The following is a 13,119-nucleotide window of genomic DNA, read 5'->3' on the forward strand; positions in this document are numbered from 1 at the left end:
TTTTGCTAAAATATAAAGAGCAGCACTGTCCAACAGGCATATAATAACAACCAAATATATAATTAACATTTTTCTAGTAGCCACACTGTAACAGTAAAAAGAAACATGTGAAATTAACTTTAGTGTTTTATTTAACATAATATATCCAAAGGCAAATGTTCTTTTTTTTTTTTTTTTTAAAGATTTTATTTATTTATTTGAGACAGAGAATGAGAGAGACAGAGAGCACATGAGAGGGGGGAGGGTCAGAGGGAGAAGCAGGCTCCCCACCGAGCAGGGAGCCCAATGCGGGACTCGATCCAGGGACTCCAGGATCATGCCCTGAGCCGAAGGCAGTCGCTTAACCAACTGAGCCACCCAGGCGCCCAAAGGCAAATGTTCTTTTTCAGCGTGTAATCAGAGTGGAGAAAGACCTGCTTCAAAGATGGTGTGGCTATTGCTGACCGAGAGGCGTTGAAGTGGGATTGAATGGCTGAGATGGCGGAACAAGGATGCCGTCGTCAAATATGCTGCTTTAGAGGTGCCAAATTATTTCTCCTGAGGTGAAGGAATCAGCACCGTAGAGCCAGAAGTCTGTAGACATCGGCACATGTCTTATCCACTGTTGGCACGCGTGACCTGCAATCGGAGACCAGTTTTCAGTGAGCTTATGTAAAAATACAATATTTGGTTCTGGTTTAAAAAAAACAACACATAATCCATATAACATTTATTAGATATTCTACATTCTTTTTTCATCTCTAGTCTTTGAAATTCAGTGTGCATTTTATACTTACCAGCACATGTCTGTTTTGACCAACTACATGCGCTAACGGCTCCCAGTATTGGGCAGCACGGAATACAGAACAATGACTTTCAAATGTTTTTGACCAGAGTAAGAAACACACACACACACAAATGAAGCAAAACTTTTATGAAATAATACTCACACTATGACACTTGCACTCCGCTATTACCTATTCTGTTCTATTCAATTTTTTTAAAAATGCTGGTCATGACCCACTAAATCGATTTTATGACCACCTGTGGGTGGAGGCCTGTAGTTTGAAAATCACTGATATGGAAAGCATGTGGGGTTACATCCTGAATGGGAGGTTAAAGGTATGGGTTCTGGTGTTAGTGCTTCAGGCAAAAATCTTGTGTGGCCCAAATTGCCTTAAATTGCCCTAGGTATTTACAAGGGCAAAAGGCAGGAATTAACTTATCTTGTTTCTCTTTGCATTTTGATTGTGACCTCCCTTTGTCTGGGGGCACTGGAGCCAAATTCTAGTGTGATTGGTTTTAAGAGCTGCAGGATAATTTTTTCTCTCTTTCTCATAATTGAATTCAGATGAGGTAAATGTGTGTGTTGCCAACACCCTGGATACAATTGATTTACATATATCTTATTCTCCTATAGGCTTAAAGTCTTATAGGATCCAAGAAATGGCCTTGGGATGAGGGCCATGAACCACCCTGAAGTCATATGCAACTTAAAGATGTTGCATTTTGTCTTAGAAAGGATCTTTGTTCCAACAAAGCTAAGAAAACACATTGGTCTAGTGTGCTTATAATAATGTGGGGTAGACTTTCCTCTACCTTCTAGATTCTGCAGCTGGGCCTTGCAAATTAGACAAAAAAACCAGATTAATAGAAGAGGGGTACACATTTTATTTGGTATATATATATATATATATTTTTTTTTTTTTACATGCACAGAGGCCTGAGGCCTTCTTAGAAAAGGAATGAAGATGCAAAGAGGTGATTAAACCTGGGGGGCTTATATACCATCTTAAGAAAAGAAAGTACACTTGTGGAGAAGTGACCAGGCAAAGGAGAAGGAGGGGTTTGGACTTTTAGGTGTAATAAATTGTGGAAAGGTAAATATATGGGGGAAACTAACGGAAGATAGGGGTTATTTTAGTAAAGTTTGTACTACAGGCCCATTTGGGTGCTGGAGTTCTGTCTCCAGTGATAATGGTTGATAATGGTTGTTTTCTGTCTTGGTACAGAAAGGAGGGGAAGACCCTCACAAAGGGAAATTTACGTCCTACTCTTAGGTAGAGAGGGGGAAAACAAAGAGCTCTTTGTGTTTGCTCCTTCTTAATTACCTTTACCTCCAAACAAGCCTCATACGAAAGTGGCATATTGTGGGGTTGCATATTCTTTTTTTTTTTTTTTAAAGATTTGATTTATTTGACAGACAGCGAGAGAGGGAACACAAGCAGGGGGAGTGGGAGAGGGAGAAGCAGGCTCCCCACTGAGCAGGGAGCCTGATGTGGGGCTCCATCCCAGGACCCTGGGACCATGACCTGAGTCGAAGACAGACTCTTAAGACTGAGCCACCCAGGCGCCCCAGGGTGGCATATTCTGATCCCCTTCAGTACGCATACGGATAGCTCACTAATCTTGCAATCTTAATGATCTGAATCAATCCTGGGAATCCAAAGGGAGTTAAGAAAAGTCTCTGAAGATGCAAAATAAATGTCTGGACACTGCCTGGGACCCATATCTGAAGCCTGTGCATCCTTTGAAAGCAGTGCTAAAATGCTTCTGACTGACCGGAGGCAAAAACTTGGTGGAAATGAGTGCTGGCAGGCTCCCTGGCAGTGGGAGACAAGTTTGAGGACCGTCTGAAGAAAAGGGAGAAGACAGATGCTACAGGGACAGGCCACACCTGACCTGACCACACCTACTTCTTTGGAGACATCCCGGGGCGCCTCCAAAAGTGTGGAAGCTGTGATCCCCGCGCTGGTTCTCCCAGGTGCCGCTTCTCTCCTGGTCACAGCTGATTGGGCTGGAGGTGGTCACTTGACTGTAGTTCAGCCAATCGGAGTCTTTGTTTGCTGAGAATTTGCATAAAGAGAACTAGAACTCAGCCATGGTTGGGCGCTGGGGCTCTTCAAGGGTGTGGGGGTGGATGCGAGCCGGGGCTGGAGTCATGGCAAGCCAACACCCAGATAGACTTAAGTTATGGGGAAGCAGGACGGTGAAACTTACAGAGGAAGCTGATTTGCAGAGCAATTTAAGAAGTAGAAGTCAAGAAGTGAGAGTACTGCGGGCCAGCAACTTTCTGGGTCATGCGAGGGTAGCCCGGTGGTTCTTAACAGGATGTGATTTTTATTCCCAGCACCCCCCCCTCCCCCGCCCTTAGATGCTTGATTTAAGCCTGAAATGACAAAGTGGATCTAAAGTGAATTGAAGTCCATGGTGAAAGTTCGAGGCTTATTCTGTTAGTCCAGGAGAGCCAAAGGTTTGGGGCAAAGGAATGAAGATTATGGTTAGGTAGGTTAGAAAGGGTCCCTGTGGCAGTGCAGAGCATACATTGGGGCAATGAGGAAGTGGAGTCAGGGAGACCTACCACGTGCGACTGACCTTGGCCAGAGGGCAGGGCATGGTGAGGATTTGAGAAATGGTTCAGAGGTAGAAAGCATTTCGCTGGACTTAGGGCCGAGAAAGAGAGGAGGTAAAAATGACAGATCCTGGATGGGGCTTTGGTGGTTGGTGAATATGGAAAAGGAATATAGCAAATGGGATCCCAAAAATACATTTCTTAAAAGTAAAAGCAATACTGGGCGCCTGGCTGGCTCAGTTGGTAGGGTATGCGATTCTTGATCTTGGGGTTGTCAGTTTGAGCCCCACATTGGACATAGAGATTACTTAAAAATAAAATACTAAAAAAAAAAAAGTAAAAGCAGTACAACATGACTTTGAACATGGTAGATGGGTAAAATTCTCTAATCTTAACCCCTAGATATAATCCACTTTAATTTATGGTCTAAAAATATGTTTTTATAAATGCTTGTGTGTGTGAATGTGTGTGTATTAATCCTGGATTATATTCTGCATTTTTTCCCCACAATATATTATGTGCTTCTTTCCAAACCAATTCATATACGTTTATAACATTATTATTAACGGCTATATAATATTCTACTATCTAGGTATATTAAGATTTATTTAGCTAACTGACTATTGATGGAAATTTGGGTTGTTTCCAGTTTTCTGTTTGTTTGTATGTTTGTTATTACCAACAAAGCAATGGATGTCTTTGTCTCTCTTTGAATTTTTGTGCCAGTGGGTTTGTGTAATAAATTTTCACAGAATTGCTGGGTCAGAGGTTGAGCACATTTAAAATTTTGATAAATTCTTCTAAATTGCCAGATAGCCAGGTTTTTAGGAGAGGTTAATCAGTTCTGGTTTGGTCAAGTTAAGGTCAGGGTTCCAAAGGCCAAGGATGTCTGTGGATGCCCCCAAATCATTAGAAACCCAGGTTAAGACTCTGAACCAAAGTGACAACCTGAGATACGCCAGAGGCAGAGCTATGAGAATTCTAAGCCCTGCTAATGATGTAAGATAATAAACTATGCTTCAAATCTAAGTATATACTAGACTCACTAATTATAAAAGGTTCTCAATGTACTGTGAAAGTATATATACAGCATAAGAAAACATAATTCCATCTTAAATTTACCATAAAACTAATACATTAGCTATGATAAATGTCAATTAAACATCCAAATGATGATCTTTCTTGCCTCTTTATTTAAATTTAGAAATGCTTTTGGAAGAGAATGGTTTGGATCCCTCGGATCTCTTAAAAAGTGTTCACCAAATGTCAGTACCCTTTCACTAAAGACCACTAGAAGCATACTCGGAGTTGAAGAAGTTGGTTGGGATTCTTCATTGCAGCGCTGGGGGGAAATGTGCAATGGGAGCTGTGGGGCGTCTTGGTAGGAGGGTGTTAGGAGGAACTTAGTATAGGATGTGGACCTAGGTTGGACGATTTGGGGGAGGTTTTAAGGAATTGGGGCTTTGCTCTGGGTTGGGTACTGGCAGGAAGTGGGAGTGATTCTGTGATTGGGCATGTTAGTAAATCTGGAAGGAGAAAAGACCAGAGTAACACTCCAGGCAACTTGATGAATCGGTAAAGAATCAGCAGCCCCTCATGTTGGATAGGATGGGAGAATTTTGGTGATTTTGGTCGTTTGGACGGTGTTCCTGTTTGGTCTCAGTCACATTGTCTTGCTCCATTGTGGTCTCAAAGGGGCTTTGTCTGATGTTGGTGTTCTGTGTGGCTGTTTCTTTTTAAAGGAGAACCCCAAGCCCTAGCCGTGAGTGCCAGCAGATCAGCTCTTAGCAAGACTAAGGCCACGCGGATAGTAAGTATCAGGCCAGCTCGTGGATGGTCAGGGTGGCGGTTCCCCCCCCCCCCCCGCCCCCTCAGGAGGAAGTTTCCACTCTCTTTGCCTGGCTAATCCCTGCTGATCCTTCAGATCTCAGCATAGACCTGTCTTTCCTGATCCACGGCCCCTGAAAATAAATAGATCAGGTCTTCCTGTTACACTGTCCTCAGCAACACGTGCTGTGCTGCTCCTTCGCAGCACTCCTCACAAGTGTCATTGAGTAATTTTGCCACAAATTATTCAGTAATGGTGTCACCAGCTCACCTATAAACACGACCAAGAGTAGAGATTATGTCTTTTTTCTCTCAGTGGCTCAGAGAGTGACAACACTTGGTAGGTGCTCAACGCTAGTATTCGATGAGTGGATATTGAATGGATATGAGACTGAGCTGCTTTTGTGTGTGGATTGTACCTCACTCATCTCTGTATCCCAGGGCCGGTAAACAGTGCTTGGCAAATAGTAGGTGCTTGATAAATTTTTGTGTAATGAGTTGTGATGGTTAATTTTATGTGTCAACCTGACTGGGCCACAGAATGCCCAGATAGCTGATTAAATATCATTTCTGGTTATGTCCCTGAGGGTGTTTCCGGAAGACATTAGCATTTGAATTGGTGAACTCAGTAAAGCAGATAGCCCTAATTTGTTGAGGACCTAAATAGAGCAAAAAGGTGGAAGAACTTTGAATGAACTCTGTTCCACTGTTTGAGCTGCTTCTGCCCTTGGCACTCCTGGTTTCAGGCCTTCAGACCTAGGCTGGAGTCAACACCATTAACTCTTTGGCTCTGGGATCTTGAACTACGTGGCTGACTTTCCTGGGTCTCCATGTTACAGAAGCCAGGTTGTGGGACTTCTCAGCCTTGATAATTACATGAACCAATACCTTATAACAAATCTCTTCATGTAGAAGAGATCTGTATCTCCTGTTGGTTCTGTCTGTCTGGAGAACCCTGACTAATACATGGGTTAATGGCCTAATTCTTTTCCATTCATTTCATTCTGTGCGAGAAATCATTCCAGTGGCTTCAGTTATCCCAAATAATTGAGTATGTTTGATGCAAATGTAGTTGATGGCTCAAGTGCGTGCAGTGGTTAGCTGAAAACCATTCTGTCAAATATTTGACCTGAATTTTCTCCTCTTTGCCTCACACACCTTTTTTTAATCTATCAGAAGCTCTGCACAGTCTCAGATCAAATAAAGGCCCTCAAGAAACCAGGGATGACTATCAGAGCTCTGCACACTTCATTGGAAAGCCATAAACACAATTACTAGATCATTAAGGATTGTAAAACAGAAGCTTTGAAGCAGCATGCACAGAATTGCCTAGTTGGGCATGAACAGTGTCCTGCACATGCCAGTACCTCCCTGTTGGAAGCCACCTAGGAAAAGACAGAAGATTGTGAACAGAAATGTCTTAGAGGCATAAGGAAATCTGATAAGGAAGACCTGGGTTCTACTCATGACTCTGATGTCCCTTGGGTGATACATTAATTGAACTCTGAGAGCCTCTGTTTCCTCTCCTGTAAAATAGGATATTAAGGACTGATTTCATTAATGCCTTAATTCTTTACTCCTTCTGTTAGGTTCCTAGGGCTGCCTTAACAAAGTGCCATACATTGGGCACCTTAAACAGCAGAAATTTATTGTCTTACAGTTCTGGAGGCTAGAAGTCCAAGATCAAGGTGTCAGTAGTGTTGGTTCTTTCTGAGGACTGATTGGCAGGGGGAGGCTGAGGGGGGAAATCCATTTCATGCTTCTCTCCTTGGCTTGTAGATGGCCATTTTTTACCCTGTGTCTTCACATTGTCTTCCCTCTGGGTTTCTGTGTCCAGATTTCCCCTTCTTATAAGGACACTAGTCAGACTGGATTAGGACCCACTCTAATGACCTTGTTTTAACTTTATTACCTCTATAAAGACCCTATCTCCAGATAGTGTCACATTCTGGGATACTGGGGGTTAGGACTTCAACATATGAATCTTGGGGAGACAGTTAAACTCATAATATCCCTCCTGTACCCACAGCCTTACCAGTTCCTCTCATAAAAGAGGTAGAGTCCATTTACTTGTCCTTTGAATCTGTGCTAGCCATATGCCTTAGTTTGGCCAGTGAGATGTTAGCAGATGTAATACAAGCAGAGGTCTGAAAAAAGATGCATTTCTACTTTTGTTCTAGTTTTTCTCTGATCGCCATGGGAAAATTCCCAGGTTAGCCTTCTGTGTTGTGGAGCCAAGTCATCCCACGAATTTCAGCTGAGGCCATCTTAGATGAGCCAACAGCCAGCCAAATCCCAGACATGAGACTGAGTCCAGCCAAGATCAGCAGAGCACTTAGATAATGGGCAATTAACCACAGACATGTGAGCAAGGCAGCAAAATCAGATGAGCCCAGCCCAGGTTAGCTGAACCCCATATAAATGTTTATTACTATATGCCCTGGAGGTTATGTGGTTGTTTGTTATGCAGCATTATTGGGAGAATATATGACTGATACAGGATTAGGAATATTTACTCACTGAGTTGTGAGGACCTATGAGAAAGTATGTAGTGTTAAATGAATGTAGCCATGGTATTATAGTGTTTTTACAAACTCTTAAGTATTATGTGGAAGTAAAGAGTTACCAATATACGTTAACATGCTGTGTAATAATAGTGATAAGAGGTTTGGAATGAATAAAGCTAACAAATTGGGCACTGGGTATAAACTATAAATATGAGTATACACTTATGCACATAAATCATTCATGATATTATATGATGTCTACTCTGTGTGGATTCTTAGAGACTACCTCTGAGAAAAATAAGGCTCAGAGAATCAAAATGAATTATTCCAGGTCACATAGCTAGTAAGTGGCAGAGCTTTCACCAGAATGTGAGATATTTATGATTTGCCTAACATGGGATAACATGGTATTTTCATATCTCCTCCTAGGGAAGAGGTTGGCTTTAAAAAATGAACAGAGATGATCACTTTATTTCTGGAAATCTTCTGTCTTGATTTGAAGTTTGAAGTTGGGGCAGAAAAAATTAGACATTTACTCATCCATTCATCCACCCAGCTATCCACACATCTATCCATTCATCCATCCTTCCATCTATCCATCCATCCACCTACCCACCCATCCATCTATCCATCCATCTACTCATCCATCCATCCACCCATTCAACAAATAACGATTGAGGGCCTGCTGTGCATCAGGCACTGTACTAGGCACTGTATGTACTCTGCTTCCATCTGCTTTCCTTTCTCCTGCTGTTCCATTCTTTTTCTCATCAGTGCCTCCTCTTTCATTCTGCTCTGTAAATGTTGGCAAGAATGGATAAAAAATGCCTTACTCGTTAGAGCAAGTGTGTATAAGATTGATGCTGATGGTTTTAGTTCAGTTGCAGTGTTAACTGCTGTGAGCACACCTTGACACACCTCAGTTTTGTTTTGTTTTATTTGGTGGTTTTGAAAGACCATGCAGTATGGCGGTTGAGCACATGCTGATAAGCACAAATACTCCACTGCAGCTTTCCAGATGCCCCAACTGGAAGCTGGAAATGACATGTTTCTGAAGTTGATAGTTCTTTCCAAGCATTGTTCATCCATTCATTTGTTCTTTTTGCCACTTTTTATCACCCACCAGATCAGGCTCTATATGGCTGCACTGAACCTATGGGTGGACATCAGTTGTGCAGTGGTGCACAATTACGTAGAGCTTCTTATATGCCAACACGGTTCTAAATACTTTCCGTACTTGTTTGGTCTCCACAACAACCCTGTAAGGTATGTACTACTATTCCTCCTTTTATAGATGATGAAACTGAGGCACAGGAGGGGTGGAGTTTACCCAAAGTCACATGAATGCATGAATGGTAAGTGACAGAGCTCTGACCTCTAGATCCAGAGTCTGTCTTCCATATTGCCTCTCTAAAACCTCTGCCGGCATCACCACTGAAGGCCATATCCTCCTCTGGACCACTGTTGGGTGGATCTGCACTGCCACCACCCTTGAGCATGCCAAATGGTGATGCCAGTGGGGACACAAAAAACAGTGCTTTCTTCAGAGTAAAGCTGCTACATATTTCAGCTTAGAATGTGAAACCAGATCCCCTCCACTCATGGACTTACCTGTCAATCCCATAGTCTTTCCAGTCTTCCTTTCTTCTGAAACCGACCCTCAGCAGAGCATCAGTTAGTGCCCATCTTCAGAAAAGAAGACAGCAGGGAGAGGAAGAAAAAAGGCATCTCATTTAAGCCTCAAACTCTTCATCTGTGCAATAGGAATAAGTTAAATGAATAGTGTAACATTAGGCTCTGGCTTTCATTGAGCACTTAGTATGTGTAAGCACTGTGCTCAGTGCTTTGCCATTTGCACGTTCTCATTTAATCCTCAAAGCAACATTATGAATAGAGCTGGCCCAGAGCAGTTCAGTAACTTGTCCAAAGTCACACAGGTAATAAGTAGGAAGCAGAGGTTGGATTCAGTCAGGCTGTAGAACATCAAAGATTTCACTCTAACACACTACCAGTGGCTCTCACAGGAGCAATACTTCCCCCTAGGACTCTCTCCAGAAGTTTGTGGGCACAATTTTAGTAGTTACACTGATGGGGAGTTACAAAATCATGAGGGCATGATTTCCTTTAGGCGAGCAGGTGAGCTAGACGTTCACCAATGTGGAGGACCTGTCCTTTGTCCTGCCAGACCTTCATGTAGGTGAAGAACTCGTATATTCTCATCTGAGCCTGTTTTACATATAAACATAGAGTATATTTTGCATTTTTTAAAATTTTAGGTAAACTCTGTGTCACACATAGGGCTCAAACTCACGACCCTGAGATGAAGAGTCACATGCTCCACTGACTGAGCCAGCCAGGCACCCCTATTTTCCATAGTTTTAGCATACTCTGATTTTTCTAGGAATGCAATTTCCAGTGTACACCAAGGGATGGTTGTAGTTTATTTTGCTGAAAACTTTATTCATAGTTATATACCATTTCAGAAAAATCATATCAACAATGGTAATGCTGTTCAAGTTATTTGAGGGGCCCACACCACACCTCTGACTCAGCTTGCATTTGTAGCTATTACGCATACAGTGGTTCTTGGTTTATGTGCCAACATCAGACTACCTTACTGTGTCTTCTAGAATTCACATATGAAATTGATTTTTGAAAATTATACATATATAGGTTGTATTATCTCTAAATTTCATTTCAGGATAGTAAAGGGCACATTACAATATATTTGTTACAAAAGGGTGGGTAGAATGGATCATTGCTCCCAATTCTTCATTCTCTTTCTAAATGGCATTACACATCAGTACCTTTTGCCATGTGACTTTGCAGTACCTCCCACTAGAGTGGATGGAGAATATTTCTGTGCCTCATTAGTTTAGGGCTTAGCCATGAGACTTGCTTTGGCCAATGAAATGTGGACAGATATGCAAATGTGCCAGTCTTGAGTCTGGTCCTCAAAGACATCCTGTGTTTTCACTAGTTCTTTTGTTCTGCCTTTTGCTATGAGAAAATCATGCTTCAGATGGCCACTGCTCTGTAGAGAATGGGGAGACCCTTAGAACAGATCTGAACCCAACCTGAAACCTGGAGCCAGGCTCATGGAATCCCAGATGAGCTCAGCAGAACCACAGCTGACCACAGACTCATAAGTTAAATAATAAGTATTTCTTTCCTTGTAACCCATTGAGATTTTGAAGTTGCACATTACACAGCAGAAACTGACTGATACAAGGAGGTGTTGGCTCTGATAAGATTGGTAAGCAGTGCATTCTGATATTCCTCCTGTAAGCAAAGCAGTTAGTTCAGGAATGCTTTATAAGTAGGAGTTCTGTTAGCATCAAAGAATGGCTAAATGATACCTTGATACCATGTTAAAGGGGATTATAGATACACGGCTTTCAAATCCTTAGGTTTAGGAGCTCTGTATTTACTCTTAAACACTCTGACCACCAGGGTAAGTACTGGTGCTTTGGAAGGGTATAAATTCATAGAGCGAGCAGGTCAGAGATAATTGACGAGTTCTCTTCTTTAAAAAGGAATCTGGCACCATGGAAACGACAAGCGTGTTCAGGTTTGTGACTGTGGATTATAATTACCAAGTTATTAACCAGAACATTATGTGAAAGATTGATGGTTCTTGCTCAATGTAATGTGTCCTTTAAATGCTAAATAATAAGTTAAATGCAAGGAATAAATAAGTTTGATGGCTTATTTATGGGGTAATTATGAGATATTTTCAGCCCATAAACTAGGGCATCTGTAGAAACCAAATGCTATGGAGGAGAAAGAGCCCTGAATTAGAAATCAGGAGACCTGGATTCTCTGCCACCTGCCAGTTAGTGACCTTGAACAGATTATGTCATTGCTCTGAGCCCCAGTTTCTTCATTTGGAAAATTGGGGTAGGGGGCGTGCATAAAAATACCCATCTCATAGGTGGTTGTGAAGAGTCATTGTCAAAGACATGATTATATAAGGTGCTGAGCACAGCGCCTGACACATAATAAGTGGTTACAAATGTTAGCTATCATTTTATCATCATATATGAGATAAGAGATTTGGCCCTTCTAGAAAGAGATTTCCTATTTTATGTTTTCGGTCAATAAGTAATTGGTACGATTTACAGTAGACCCTCAGTGGAGCTTCCCTGCTTACAAAATTATCAGAAACTTGGGTAAATACAGGCAAGAACAAAGAAGAAAATATGTATCATCCATCTAACCCACCATCTAAATATAACCACTGTTAACATTTTAATGTAGACTCCTAGTCTTTTTTTTTCACCCATGTATAGAATTTCTTTTTTAAATCTGAAATTGGAATCATGCTGTACATGCTGATTTGCCACCTGCTTTTGAGATGTTTCCAATGTCATTAAATATTCTCCTAAAACACACTTTTTAATGGCTGCAGAGTAGGGTGTTCTTGAGGAACATTGTCTAAGTGGAAGAGTTATTCACAGAAGCCTACTTAGCGCATTCACTTAAATTATACTTTCAGACTTTCTGAAATCTTCGTTTCAAATTGGTCTTAAATGGGCCGGGGCTTGGCTTTAAAATTCCTCTCCACTTCCTCCTTCCTCCCCTAGCTGCCCCCAGGTTCTCTGTCAAGTAGTTAATGATGGTACTAGGCACTTATTCAGTGGGGGAGCTCTCAGTTTAAAGGGTCTGCGTGGTGAACCATTTTGTAAAAGGGAAGAATGTCATTCAAATAACCACCCTCTCATTTCTCTGTTCAGCTGAGTTTTTATTTTTATTTTTTTTTAAATTGGGTTCTCCCTTCGAGTAAGGTCCATCTACAGGTAAGAATTTCCCTACTAACCTTTTTAAAGTACCTTACTTGATGCCAAGTAGCACTTTCTCTCTGCATAACAAAAAGAAATACTTTCTGTCCCCTGTACGTCCCACAATCTTTGGGATGGTTTATTGTCTCCTACTGGTAGTATTCAGGTTGAGCTTCAGGGACTTGTATATAAACACTTAAAAAATTAATAGTTATATACTTATTTTAATGTGGCTTAGAAATACATATAACATATGATATGTAATATATTAATATATGATATGTATTACATTATATATCTATGTATCTTGCGAATGAACCGTATCATTTCATGAATATTATTGCTTAAGGGTTAGGCAGAATTTATTTATGGACAGAATTCATTTATGTGAAAATAACATGGCAAAAAGAGATAGTATATGGGGATTTTGGCACCTTTGGCGATTGCCATGTTGCCATTGATGTTTGGTAGTTGACATTGGGTAAACCTTGTCCCAGTTCAAGCCACCATCATCTTCCTGGACTTCTAAAGCCCCTCCTAACAGATCTCTTTGCTTTCACTCTTGTCCTCCTCCGACCCGTTCTCTACACAGCAGCCAAAGTGATTTTTTTTTTTTTTTCAATTACTCTCCTTATTACTCTCCTTATTACTCTCCTTATTACTCTCCTTATTA

At 41.4% G+C, this 13,119-nt stretch overlaps 1 protein-coding gene across 4 annotated transcripts in view; it reads left to right on the plus strand.

Moving 5' to 3' along the window:
* SUDS3 (SDS3 homolog, SIN3A corepressor complex component) overlaps positions 1-13,119 on the plus strand; it is a 205,729-nt gene that overhangs the window by 68,608 nt on the left and 124,002 nt on the right. The window contains exons 13-14 of one of the 4 annotated variants that reach the window (XM_035017103.1): positions 5,074-5,141; positions 8,792-8,931. In XM_035017103.1, the coding sequence (XP_034872994.1) occupies positions 5,074-5,119 (46 nt within the window). In that variant the 3' untranslated portion in view covers positions 5,120-5,141; positions 8,792-8,931. Of the gene's footprint in view, positions 1-371; positions 412-5,073; positions 5,142-8,791; positions 9,395-13,119 lie in introns of those variants that run through there. The other 3 variants (XM_035017104.1, XM_035017105.1, XM_035017106.1) reach the window with 3 other exon arrangements.

Source organism: Mirounga leonina, unplaced genomic scaffold, assembly GCF_011800145.1.
Source record: "Mirounga leonina isolate KUSES-001 unplaced genomic scaffold, KU_Mleo_1.0 Mir_171, whole genome shotgun sequence".
NCBI lineage: Eukaryota > Metazoa > Chordata > Mammalia > Carnivora > Phocidae > Mirounga > Mirounga leonina.